Genomic DNA, 14,254 nt, shown 5'->3' with positions numbered 1-14,254 from the left:
GACAGACAGACAATGAAATGCCTGCCTACCCCAACAAAACTAATCAAATCAGTGTTATTTTTTTCAGTTGATATTATAGATACTCTAGATTTACAAGACAGCCAAAGATAGCTGTATAACCAGAGATATCAAAGAATCATAAGACTGTAAATACTTAAGTCACAGTTGTGAAGCAATGCAACACATTTTTAACAACAGTGGTAGAAGGCAACATTTCAATTTGTAGTTTTGCTTCATTGTACTTTGACATTGCTGTCCCATTGTATACATAAGTGTGTTGAACTGGCTTACTGTCATATTAACGTGATGGTGCGGCTGCTGCAACTAGGTTTAATTTAGAACAGCACTTTCTTTAATTCTGTATGGGTGTGATAACAAGAGCTCTGCACATTCAGATGTACCTGAGGCTGCTCATGATGAGGGATTGGTTTCTGTGTCTTTAATGAATTAGCTCATGTAAAACACAAAGGAAAATATAAACATGGGGTGCACAATAGAACTGACCAATTGCAGTAAAAGGCAGAATAAAGGCATCTTGCATAGTTAATACAACTGCAGTACTTCCGCTTCTATAAAGGCATGAGAGGCTGAATGTCCAAGTTAGGATGTTGAAAACAAGTCGATGACACTTGTATCCATATCTCCAAATTTTAAGGATATTCACAATACAAAGTCTTTAATTAGCCTGGCTGACCTGAGGCTGATAACCAATGACGTTGATGCAGCGCGGGTCGACAAAAGTGATGACACCATCCGAGTTGTGACGTGAGAGGAACTCTGTGGGAACCGACAGACCATTCATATCCATGGAAACTGGAGAGCTGGTTACCTGAGGGAGGCACAGCAATATTCAAAATGCAGCATTTAGGCACAATGAAGAAGGTATTGTGGAGGGTAAATGGAGAAAATAGTCAGTGTTTCACACAAATAGGTACTGTTGTCTGTACGACTGGCAATTGTTGGAATTTATTGATAATATTATATCCCTTGTTGATTTGTTGACTAATTAAACTGGTGCTGTCAAAAAATATTAGTTATGTTCTGTAATAGACATCAAAACAGACATAGTAAGTCATGCTGTGTCCAAACTTATGGCCATGGCTGTATATGGTTGATATCAGTACTTTACCTTTGTTAGATTATATTTACGAGTTAAAGTGCTCCTCGTTTCTTGTTTGTGTTTTAATAAAATGTAATTCAAAAAGAAAATCAATTTTAATCAAGATATGAGTGGGGAAAAAACAAATTTACAAATGAAGCAAGGCTGTTCATAACTACTGATTTTTATTTATTTGAACTTCATTAGAAATTTAGCCCATTTAGGTCACTGCACACAACACAAGCTGAAAACATACAGTAACCATGTCAGTGTCACCCCCTTGTCCCCCACTGTTCTCATGGCAGCTAGCTTGTCTCTCTGTCTCGATTATCCAAGTGGAAAATCCTTAAAAGTATGTGGAAATTTTCCAGAGACATTGTTGCATGAAAAATTCTCTGCCAGTTTCTGCATCCCACAGGGATTCTGTGGATTTCCCTTTGGACCTGAAAACTCCAGCAAGGATAAGAACCCCAAAGTAAGCATGTAAATGGTTTTGGTCAATCTCCTTCCACCTCTTTCCAAAAACACACCTTCCTTCTAAATTAGTTCAATACAGAATCATTTTCTGGATGGAATCTGGGATGAAAAGCTCAAAAGAAGACTTGATGTCCTCTACATGAGTCACTGCCATGTGTGTTGGCCCTGCTTACATCCCTATCACATCAGCAGCGATGGCTCATTTCTTGGGCAAGAAGACCACTCAGTTTCACCATTTTTGACATCAAAATTTAATCACCTGCTTGCTGCTGATAGGCTGGTCCTGTGATCATCTTCATTTTGGAACTAGCTGATGCTCAACCTCATCCTCTTCTTCAAAGTCACTGTCAGACCCTGAATTTTCAGAAATACGATCCTCACATTCTGAAATCTCTGCCTCTACATCATCATCAAAAGCTTCCCTCTCTTCCAAAATAAATTGCAAGGCCCTCTGAGCAGGCAATCTTTTGGCCATCTTGATCAGCTGCGAGAAGGAACCACACTGGCAAAGCTATATGTATGTGAATTTGCAGTACGCGTAAATAAAGATTGATTCCCGCAAAACAGAGGGTAAGATGTGAGGGAATGTGAGAGCAGACAGTGTCGGTGCTTCAATTTTGCAACAATGCTGCAACCTTGTGGTTTTTGTTGTGGTATTGTTTTAATATGTGTATCAGTTTATTTAGGCATCAAGGTCAGCATTTTGGTCAAGTTAGACATGTTTGTGATGCGACAGACATGCGGAATAGCAAATACATATTTGAAATAAAAGAGAGAAAACACAGTAACTCAATCTGCTATTCAAAGCTAATATATTTCTTGATTCCGGTACACACAAACACGCTCAGAGATATTTTGCTCATCTCTTCAGTTGATCAAAATGGATAAAATTACTGTATTACCACATACCTGCAGTCTCCCAATAGCCACTAGGCAGTATTTTCCCGTCTGACCTGCCTCTGTGTCTTCTTCTGGTATAGTCATGCCTGAGTAAAAGAGAGACAAAGAAAGTATGAAACAAAAAGTAATTTTTCATGACATGTAAACACCTATTTGTTTATAGATTTGTTACTTGAACACGGCAGTAAGAGATAATTTACTGGCTGCCACCGCTCCTCTACAATGACATATAAATTGTCTTTTCACCATTAAGCCTCCCCAGTGTGCAAGTTATATTTCAGACACAACATCAAATGCTGCCAGCATATTTTGACAAATGCTGGCTCCACTGTGCTACTACAAATAACTCAGTCAAAGAGAAATAAAGACCAGAAAAACACACAGACAAATCAATACAATTTTAATAGCACTGTATTTTTAACCATACTAAGAATTTTAAGGCTCTTTTCAGGTGTTTTGAATTAATTAGATGATTAGAACTCTTCTCAGGACTGTGTGAGTTCTAAGAGACCTGATTTTCATGTCTGTGGCCCACTATGGAATATTCCAATATTCTGAGACTCATTTTTGAGGGGGTCCATGAGCTGTAAGCTGTAATCATCAAAGTTAAAACGATAAAAGCTTGAAATACTTCAGTTTATGTGTAATGAGTCTAGAATATATTAGATTTTCACTGTGAGAAATGTCTGATGAAAACTACTGAACAGTTCTCCATATTCAAAGGACAAGAGATGCACCTGTATAGAACATTAATTACACTTCAAGAGCAAACACTTTTCACACTGAAATGTAATTACAATTTTGTTTTCAAGAAAACTCTGTAGGGTACAACAACAAAAAATTACACTTTATACCATTATTGTACTATTTTTCGTGCTTTGGATTAGATTGGTTTGTTTTCTCCCTGCTCCTCTCCCCTCCTCCCCTCCTCCCTTTTGTCTGATGAGGTTCACCTGCAGCTCCTTTCCTCAACTCCATAAAACTCAGGGCTTTCCTTCACTGCTTTGCCACATCATTTCACACCTTTGGTACAACAGTTACTCTCTGGCTTCTACAATGATTCAGCTGAGTATTCTACTTCTCGTGACCTTGACATTACTGCTTTCCTTACCACTTGCTTGTATCTATGCCATTATGCAAATATTCTGTCAAATGTTTTTAACCCATTTTCTAACAATCTTACAATGACTTCAAAAAATCTATAGCTTAAACAAAGGCTGGAAAATCTTAAAGATACCATCTGAACAAACATCACATGGAAGAGTCTGGAGATTATAAAAAAATGGCCCACAATCACATCCAGATATGTGTTCCTTTTAAAATGTAGTAATAACAGAGCAGAAATTCCCTGCTAGTTAACAAGAACAGTTTACGATGAAATTCAAAGAGATGAGCTGCCATCAGCGCTTCTCCACACGTAACACTTTATCCTCATTCCTGGCTACATTCTTTCCTTCTTACACTTCAGTCAGCACCAAATACACAGGAACCCAACGTGCAAAATATCTGTGTTCGTAACTCGTGTCTGTCTGTTATCCATCTGCAATTTATGAGTCGATGTGCGTGTGTCTAGCCTGATGGCCCTTGCCGGCAGTATTATGTCCAGAACATTCCAAAGGAGTATTTTTAGTGCAAGGAAGTGAGCCATGTGTAAATGAACTGAAAACACATGTGGTGGGTATGTGTGTTTGTGTTCTACCTGGAAATATTCCAGCGTGACCTCAAAGTTCAAAGAGGCAATTTAGCTGTGTTTGCTTGATGTTGTTCAGTTTCATCACCTTACTTTAACATCAGCATTTAGACACCTGGTTTGAGATCAAGGCAGCGCATTCCAGTCTTTTCCTTTATAAACACTGCACAGCGGTTGTCTGTATGCATTTGTGTGTGCGTGTGCATCTGGCATGAGATCTTGCATAATCTCAGATCCACTGCATAAAATAGCTACACTGATTAACAGCATAAGGTGTTAGTCAGACATTAACATATAGAAGACTTACAGATGTTGTATAAATCACTGAGGGCAGGGTTCAGAAATAGGTACAATAGATGTAGATTTTCTTATTCTCAACAACTTCAAAACAATAAAAATAAACAATGCACTGCTCCATTTATCAATACTTTATGCCTTCCTCACTTGCTCTTGAACTGTTTGCCCCAAGCCCACCAGTTCCTACTGAAAATGTCAATCTGATATATAGTTTCTGTTGTTTGTTTTTAACCAAAGATTACTAAAACAAGAAGAAATAGTGCACTTGTTAGAGACTGTTTTCAAGAACAGAATGATCCACATTTGGTGCTTTTGTGACTTATTTCCAAAAGCAGGATGTATGACCCCAATCAATGTAGAATCGAGTCATAACAAACAACAGTGTGTGCTCATAGTAATGAAGGAAAGTGTCACGCAGTGAAATAGTCTGATTCATTGAGGTGCAATAATTTTTAGACAGCAATGAAGCTTTGCTGCACATAAGATACATCATATCTTTCCACGTGACTCTTCAAAGAGGTTCTAAAGAAATTGATTTAGCTTAAAATTTTCTGCCTGCTAAAGTGAGTTCATTGACAGTGGTGTCACAACACCACCCAAAACAGCAAGAAAGGTAAGAAATGTGACAGTGAAAGTGTAGCTTTTTGTCCAGGATTTGAGTCATTAGGGTGCTGAGTTTTTTAGCTTGGCTTTGTTTCAGCATGTCAGGAGGACAAGTCTATGAAATGGTTAGACTCAGACCAAAAGAGCTTTGATTAATATCTGTGGATCGATTTCTAATTGGACTGCGTTGTGGCTTGTTTGGTAGCACTGTCGCCTCACAGCTAGAAGATCTCTGGTTCTTATCCCAGCCTGGGATCTTTCCGTTTGTCTCTATGTGTAGCCCTGTGATAGATTGGTGACCTGTCCAAGGTGTCATTTGTCTTCACCATAAATCAGTTGGGAGAGACTCCAGCCCCCCGTGACCCAAATGAGGAATAAGCGATGTATAGACAATGAACGGATGGATGATTTCTAATTACAATGAAATTGTGTGGATGGAATAGGGAATAGGAGGAGTATGGGAGCTTTGTATTTTTACAGTTGCACTTTGGCCTGTTAGTTTGGAAATTAATCAGCTAAAAGAAGACTGCAAAAACCTTCCAGCTGTCAATTTCCACATCGATGAAAAGATAAAATACACGCAGCTTTATCTGAGCATCAGCTGGATGGAGAAAATTTTTATGTTAAAAGAGAACAGACTTTCAAAAAAGTCACTCCAGAACCATGCAGGCTGTTGTGAATTTGTGGCTGAATCCAACTCCTGATCCAGAGCTCAACTCATGTCCACAGCTGCTTTACGTTATACCAGACCACACTTATTCTGGGCAGGGACCCATGCAGGGAAGTGCAGTGTGGGTTAAGCATGGACATACATTGATCAGACACAACATTATAAACATTGACAGGTGAAAGAATGACAATAATCATCTCATGAAATGAAATGTTCTGCTTGGAAACCTTGGATCCTGGTAGTCATGTGAATGTTTCTTAGACACGTACCATCCACTTAATAACTGTGCAGATCAAGCTAAACCTCCCATTGGAAATACCACTTCTTGACGGCAGTAGCCAAGCAGGACAATGTGCCCAACGAACCATAAAAACTGCTCAGGAACCGCCTACGGAACACCCAAAAGAGACCAAAACATTGACCAGATCTCCAAATTCATAAATCCCCATTTGATTGAGCATCTATAGGTTGCGCCGAAACAAATCTGATCAACAGAGGCACCAAACTGCAACCCACAGAACGCAAATCATCCACTGCCAATGTCAGAGTCCCAGACAACACAGGACCGTCCCAGAGGCCTGTGTCCATGCTCTGATGGGTCTTAGCTGTTTAGTGGCCCAAGGGGGGACCAACACACAACTAGCAAGGGATTGTAATGTTGTGTCTGTTGAGTGTACATAAGCAAATCGAGCTAAAATATGATGTGTATGAAATTGCTTACCTGCAGGGGGCCAGGCTTTGATGTAGCCAGTACAATGCACTACAGAGTACTGAGCTTCTCCTTCTTTTGAGGGACCAAGGCCATTCCTGATCATCAAACACACACAGATGTAGCAGTATGTTAGATACACAGACATCAGTATGGAAGAACTCAAAAACAATACAGACCTCAAACATATGGTACTGACTATCTTCTGTACAAGTAAGAGCTTGTAGACGTAAAACTGTTTTACAAACGTTCTACACAGCAGAGTCAGTGTATGGTCTTTGAAACCCTGAATCAAACTGTTTTAATTCAGACTGGATCACAATTACTGTAGGAGAAGAATGCCTGTACCTGTATCTCTTCCTCATGTTAGACAGGCGATTTAGGGAGATATGATCCAAAGGAGCACTGCCGCACCTAAAAACAGTTACATAATAAAGACAACCGCATACATTACATTCAATCAATCAAGCAAAGTTTATTTATATAGCCATTTACAGCAGCCCAAAGGGTGACCAAAGTGCCTCACAGTAAAAAAAAAAAAAAGAAAATAACTACACTACAGTACCTTAAAACAGAACAAACAATCACACTCACACCTACGGGCAAATTTAGAATAATCAATTAACCTCAGCATATTTTTGGACTGTGGGAGGAAACCCACACAAGCACAGGGAGAAAATGCAAACTCCATGTAGAAAGACCCCGGGAAGGCTGGGACACAAACCAGGGATCTTCTAGCTGCAAGACGAGAAGTGCTAACCACCACGCCACTGTTTAGCCTATGTATACTATATAATAAAATAATACAATAAACAGCAATAAAACAGCATGGAATATAACATCTAAAAGAAATTCATGATGTTGGCCAGTATCTACTAATCACAGTAGTGTAATAGAGTAATAGTGTAATTATCTCATGCTTTTCAAAATTTACACCCTGATACAATAGTAGAATTAATCCAGTGATTGTTATATTGTTATGTAATTCAAGAATAGCTGATGTGAGTTTTGGAAGTGAAATTGACTAAAAACCTCCAGCTGTTCCAAAATGCTGCAGTCAGAGTTCTGCTAAGAACTAGCAAGAAGGTTCATTACTGCCCTTATCCTTGTCTCTCACCCCAACCGGATAAGACAGATGGCTGCCCTCCCTGAGTCTGTTTCTGTTGGAGATTTCTTCCTGTTAAAAGGGTTTTGTTTTCTTTCTGGTGTTGCCAAACACCATGCTCAAAGGGAAGTGTGGGGATTTGTTAATACCCTCTGTATAAAATAATTTGCAAAGTCTTACTCTGTTAAGTGCACTGGCATGACTTAAGTTGTGAATTTATTTATATTGAGTTAAATAGTGTAGCCTTCCATACCATACTTATGTCAGGTGCTGAAGTAGATAATCAGTGAAAACAAATGTAGAGAAGCACACTGGAGGCCTCAAAAAAGTACTATACTGGTGGATCTTCATTAGATGTTGCCTTTTTAGTGCATTATATTTTAGGAGATGTAAACAAGTGTACAGATACCCTGTTTCAGCATTTTTCTGTAAAATATGATTTAATTCATTTAAAATAGTTCTTCTGTCACAAGGCAAAGACTAAACTTACCTTAGCAGTATGAAAGTGGTGGAAAGAGGAACAAATGCGCTACACTACACAACAACGTATACGCAACCTCACTGCCATCTATTAACTCACTTAACTACAAGAGAAGATTTGTTCCACTCCAGAGACTACTAGTTTGAGTGAAGCAATCTGATCTGATATTAGGAGAAATCTAAAGAAAAACAAAGAATTCTGAGAAAAATACATCATATAATCCAGTTTGGTCTGAACATAATCAAACTTCAGTGTGTTTTTGAAAATGTTTTCGTAGGTTTGGGATACCAATGATTCAAAAATTCAGGATTACTCTGATCCCAGCAAAAGACGAAATTTTAAGAAGAAAAATGTAGTAAAATATGTTGCTGTCCCATTTAAATAGGATAATCTTGAGAAGTTTGTTTCACATCAGGGTGCTCCAATCCAATGTTGGATCCAAATCAAAATTTCTTCATGGTTCTTTTAGAATTGGAATTTTGGAACCACTTCTAAATTGGAACCAACTCTCAATGCCCAACTCTTTTCCTAAGTAAAATAATTTTCATATTACAAGTTTGTATTGTAGTGGTGACAGTTACAAGACAATAACAAGGTCCTTATAAACAGTTCTTTCTCTGTTTGGATTTCTCCATAGTTTGCCGGAATCATGAGTGAGTAACCATACTTTGCAAAGTTTTGTTCATCGCTGTTTGTCCTTTTTGTGCTGCAGCCAGAAAGAGGCCTGATTCCAGTCAACCCTGCTCAGTATATGGAATGTAACCGTGAGTCAAATAGCTCACAGCCTTCAGTTGAGGTATCCTGAAGGCTAATGCACAGTGGGTGTTTTTCTGTGGAAAGGCTAGTTGTGTGACTGAACATTACATAAGCGAGTCTGGTTTTAATAATAGCTTCCCTGTAATGTTAGCCTGCTGATCATGCCATGTTCTTTTCTACGATGTTTATGTACGTGTCACAGAAGGGCTTGTGTTTCACTGTTTGCTTGCAGTCTCTTTCAGACTGTCCCAGCAGCATAACGTTTGAGTTATGCAGAGCCTGAGTAGCAACATAAAAAATGTCAACCCCTCAGATTTCTAACAACATAACACACCGTGGCTTTCGTGCAACTCTCACATCTTTTAGACAGATCCATGGCAAACAAGCCTAAAAGAGCACATGATGCTTCTACACACTAGCACAACCACAGAGAATCACAAAAATTTGAAAAAGGTATGTTATTTTGTTAAACTAAACACACGCTCTTACAAGCCCTTGAGGGAGTCAAAGCTCCTTTGATGTAGTTTGTAGCCAATGAGAAAAGAAATATGTGGGGTAAACTGTGTCATATGCTGACATGGAACAGGACAAAGAAAGAGACAAATTTAGCAATGGGTTTGCAGAGGGTCTGAGGCTGCAGAGTAGAGATACAGTGATCCAACGGACGGCAACAATTACTATAACATACGTAGCTGGCAAGCCTGCTAAGTCTAATTATACGTGAACTATGGAAACATCAGTCACTGAACCAAGAGCCTCAGGAGAGGCAAAATATTAATGCTATTACATCAGGGTAGAAAGCCATATGGCTTGAGGTCATGTGGTGTGAAATAGGTTATGGGTCCATGAACATCTCAATTTAAAAAACAGGTCAAGTTGTTCTCATAGCTGCACTTGTACTTTAAATGTGTGGCATTAAAGAGTGCAGTGTGTGCACTCTGTCACAGCTGTCTAGGTTCAAAGCCAGTGTTATAAAACAAGAATTTTCCTGTCCATCACATTTGAACTCTATCATGTTTTTGACAAAGTACAGACACCTTCGAAAAGAGTTTGAACAAAAGACAACAAAATTCTACCATCTACCATAATAACACCTCAACAAGTAGTTTCTTACTGTTAGTACAGTTGTTATATGTGATCTATGTATCCTTAATTGTTCCTCACACACATTGCCTCAAGCCACAATCAGCCCATGTCTGCTTGCTGAGTATGTTGTTTTGTGAATGTGCTTTAAACAGATATTTAAAAAAAAATCAACTGCAGCATCTCTTTCCAGAAGCAAAGTTACTCTTACTCTCAACAATTACCATCCATAGAACACAATGTGTTATTCTGGAACCAATTCCTGCTAGTAAGTACTAGTTGGCTAAGTAGTCCACTTATTTCAGCTTAAATTTTTCTGGTAGGCTTTCACAATAACATGTTACTGATGACATCCCCACCTCCCCTTTATCACAAGGAAACATTAACCCTGTGCATGTTAAGTCTGGACAACTCTGACAAGGGCAAAAGTGTGATCGCTGAGTGACTGGTTTAGAGCAGCTCTAAAATGACAAGTCCTGAGTGGGGCAGGTATGGAGTGGTTAGTACCTACCGAAAGTGGTCAAAGGAACTATTATTGGTGAACTGACAGCAGGGTAATGGATGCCCAAGGCTGTGGGGAACCAAGGCTGGCTGGCATAGTTCAATAATGTAGCAAAAGCTGCTGAAAACCTAATGCTGCTGTGACTGAAAGGTGTCAGGTATAACAGTGCATAGCAGTTTGCTGCATATGGGGCTGCGTAGACTGATTGGTCCAAGTGTTCATTCCGACTCCTGTCCACTACCAAAAGTGTGCAAAGGCAGAGTGATGCTCTGGGCAATGTTCCAGGTAATGTATAATGAATAAACGTGGAATGATTTTAAATGTAGCACCTAAACATTACGTACATCCCCTCATGGAAGTAGCGTTCTGTTATGGTAGTGGCCTCTTCAGAACACCTTCAGAGGTGCAGCCTGTGTTTATTCTTATGATTTATATTTTATTGTTCAGCCCTACTTTTCACATCAATCAGGACCTTCCATTTAGCTTCCTCCAACTAACCCAGATGGAGCTGCATGGTATGATGGTGTTAAAGGTTTTTGTAATACAGCACTTTGATCTTCACGAACAAAAACTAATGTAATAGTTGTTCATGATTGCTGTTAGGCTAGTTCTGGATGTACAGGACCGAAACAAGAACACACTTAGTCAAACACACCTCATGCGGCAGATAAAAGAGCGTCGAGAGCCCATGCACATCCTCATGGAGGACTGCTGTCCCTCCTTCTTCACTGTTCCTGTCTTCAGGTCCAGAATTCGCCCTGTTGAAATACAAGGAGAGCAGATCAATAGGGTGGCACTAGCCCAAAATAACATCAAGATCAAATTACAAGAAACAGTGTCTAAAGTTGCAGTAAAGAGATGTAACTGATGTAATTTTGCTGAAGAAGGCACTACGGCTAGCCTTTTCTACAATAATAAATAACATGACATTACTGGCAGCACTGGTAACTGCTAATTTATGATTTGTTTTGACCTAGGTGAATAAAGTCTGTTTACAGCTGACAACTTCTGAAATTCCCAGGGCTTTCATTTAAGGTGTATACTGGCACTCTTTTAAGAAAAGCTTAATTCGGATTAGTATTTAGGACTAGTAAAACAAACAAAAAAAATTTCCTGGAAAATTTCATTTATCTTCAATGAAAAACAGCTTATCTTGTAGCCTTTTGGTTATGCCAGGATTATATTCATGCATTGTACATTGTTAACAAATAAAAAAGAATCTGGGTCATGGTAACTCCTTCCATATCCATGTAACTGTAATATCCTCAATGTAAAAGTACTTTAATTTTACAAGAAAAGCGCTCAGAGAGTGCAAACCTCCGCCAAGGATAGAGAGGAAAACAGGAAACCCATGCAGCAAAGGATCATGAGCTGGAATCAAACCTGCGTCTCTGACACAGTTCTGTTTACAAATCACCTTCTTAACCAGTTGAGCTACCTGGACACCTTGTTCCAATTTGTTGGACGACATACAAACCTATGATGTTTTTGTCATATTTTGGACCATATACTAAAACATACTAAAAAATTCAAAGTGATCCAGAATCCAGGATCCTTTCCGGATTGCCACCAAAATTAAATCAGCTCTTCCTCTTACCATAGTCTGCATCCCCTCAAAATTTCATCTGAATCTGCCCAGGCATTTTTGAGTTATCTTGCTAACAGACAGACAGACAGACACACAAACGCCAGGTGTCACATAACCTCCTTGGCGGAGGTAACTAACTCCATCAAAAGTTCATTATGGGTCTAATTTACTATATATATTATTGTTTATTTATCATCACACTGCTATTTTAGACTGTGTCCAAGTGTACAGGAATTTCCTCAAACAATTCTATTTACTGGCAGAGACAGATGTGAACAGAGAAAAATGACTGTGAAGGCCCAATAAGTCAGGTGATTACTCAATTGCAGAAACGATATTCCAACTTAAAAGAAGTCTAAATGCCATAAGGAACATAGAGTTACCCTCAATTTTTGTGTCTTTTGTTCAGTTTTCAGAACTATCAACACTGCTGTGAGGAACCGCAACAGTAAAACAAGACCTTGAACGAACCAAACATTCACACAGTTACTGTGAACATCAGTTGCAACACATAGCTGCAAATGTCAGTTCAGTCTAAGATGCTAGTCCTTACTTGTCAATACCAGTATCACACTTTATAACACTCGTAAGTTAACTCTTCAATATGTGGCCCTTTCTGTGCATGTAGCAAGAAACACAAGCAAATGAACAAAACTTCAACTCACATCGGTACCAGTAACAATGACTTGTACTACAACCATAGTGTTTCTACCAGGAAGACTTCCAGCAGGACTGGAGCTCTCTATGCAATCCATTAATTCTTCTACACTTAATGTGCAGTAAGACACACACTGTCTGTTCCTCCATTTTCTGATACAAAATGTGGATGTTTTGATGTTTCACCATTCGTTTATCCTCCACGGGTATTTGCTTACATTGGAAGCAGTACAAAAACTCTAAAGAGGACAGATAGCTTAAAAGGGCATTCTTCCATCTTTTCCCATGTCACATTCCAGAGGATGTGGGAGACTGTACCACCATAAGGCATGAGACAGAGAGTCGACTTATCTGAAGCTCTGAAGCAATTCCATGCATTATGCAAACACAGTAATACTTGAGTGCACACAACCCTGTTGCTTCATTCAAACATCAAAAGCAACGTAGACCAGATTTTTTGTCCTGGTGATTGATACTGATATCAGGCTACAATCCTACAATTTCATTTAGCAGACACTTTTATCCAAACCGACATACATGTCAGAGTATATAAAACATAAGCAAGGATCTAGTCAGGAGAAAACAACACAGAGAAGTGCCGTAAAACAAGTTCGATTGTGATAATGTGACTATGGTGCCTACAAGCTGTGCAGTCTGTCAAGTGCAACGGCGTTCACTGAAATGCTGGGTTTTAGTCTTCTCTTAAAGACTGAGAGAGGCTCTGCAGATCGAACAGAGATTGGTAACTCCTTCCACCATCGGGGAACCACAGAGGAGAAGAGTCTAGCTATCAACTGGCCCTGTTGTAGTGGTTGGATCAGGCGCCTTCTGCTGGCCGAGCGCAGTGAGCGTCCACCTGAATGAGAGCGTTCAGGAAGCAGGGAGCTGTTTTCATTCTAGTTTTGAATGCAAGTGTCAGAGTTTACTGCCAAGATCAACAACATTGTAAGCATTCAAAAGTAAACAAGAGACATGTTTATAGATGTTCCTCTCTCCAGTTCAACATTTTTGGAAATACACTTATTTGCTTGCTTTGTGAAAGTGGAGTTGGAGTCAACCTTAGCACAAAGACAGAGAGCTAAAAAAAATTAAAAATCTCTCTCCAAATATACATCTATGAATCCCTTTCAGTTTTGTTAGTAACACATTTTATCTTCTTTGTTTATCCTGTAAAAAAAATATATATATATCACCATCAATGTTCCTTGATGAGATATGTGATGGAGCCATTTCTTGTGTACTCCCAAAATGTGTGCTTTCACCTCCGAGCAGTACAAAGATAGGGAGCCTACAAAGTATGTTGGTTTTGTTTGAGTGAATTAAACTCAGGGTCTTCAAAGGCTGGTACAGCACACATTCCGGCATGTGTGCAATGCTTCTGTGTGTGTTTTTATCTTTATATGGAGATTCCTGAGTTATGGGCATTACACTGGTGGGTTAGTGTGGTTCAGAGGGCCTCTGGGGTCAAATAGGCAGACTTACAGACTGAGATACAAACTCAGTGGGTTCACTAAGATTTTGTAGAGTCTGCAGACCACCATTGAAAGAGATGACAAGACAATGGTGCCCTCTAGTGAGTATTATGAGTATGTCATATGTTTTTACAATTAAAGTGGCGCTTTCGCATTCAGAGCCTC

At 39.2% G+C, this 14,254-nt stretch overlaps 1 protein-coding gene across 2 annotated transcripts in view; it reads right to left on the bottom strand.

Annotated features, from left to right (window-relative positions):
- The window catches only part of arnt2 (aryl-hydrocarbon receptor nuclear translocator 2), a 61,979-nt gene that overhangs the window by 20,478 nt on the left and 27,247 nt on the right, over nucleotides 1-14,254 (bottom strand). For both annotated transcript variants that reach the window (XM_022210396.2, XM_022210397.2), the window contains 5 exons: nucleotides 11,028-11,130; nucleotides 6,794-6,859; nucleotides 6,458-6,543; nucleotides 2,486-2,562; nucleotides 695-829 (listed from right to left, as the gene is read on the bottom strand). In XM_022210396.2, coding sequence (XP_022066088.1) covers nucleotides 695-829; nucleotides 2,486-2,562; nucleotides 6,458-6,543; nucleotides 6,794-6,859; nucleotides 11,028-11,130 — 467 coding nt within the window. The remainder of the gene's footprint in view (nucleotides 1-694; nucleotides 830-2,485; nucleotides 2,563-6,457; nucleotides 6,544-6,793; nucleotides 6,860-11,027; nucleotides 11,131-14,254) is intronic.

This window comes from Acanthochromis polyacanthus, chromosome 2 (assembly GCF_021347895.1).
Source record: "Acanthochromis polyacanthus isolate Apoly-LR-REF ecotype Palm Island chromosome 2, KAUST_Apoly_ChrSc, whole genome shotgun sequence".
Classification (NCBI taxonomy): Eukaryota; Metazoa; Chordata; class Actinopteri; family Pomacentridae; genus Acanthochromis; species Acanthochromis polyacanthus.
The sequence above is the reverse complement of the archived record's forward strand: the minus strand, read 5'-3'. Positions and strand labels throughout refer to the sequence as shown.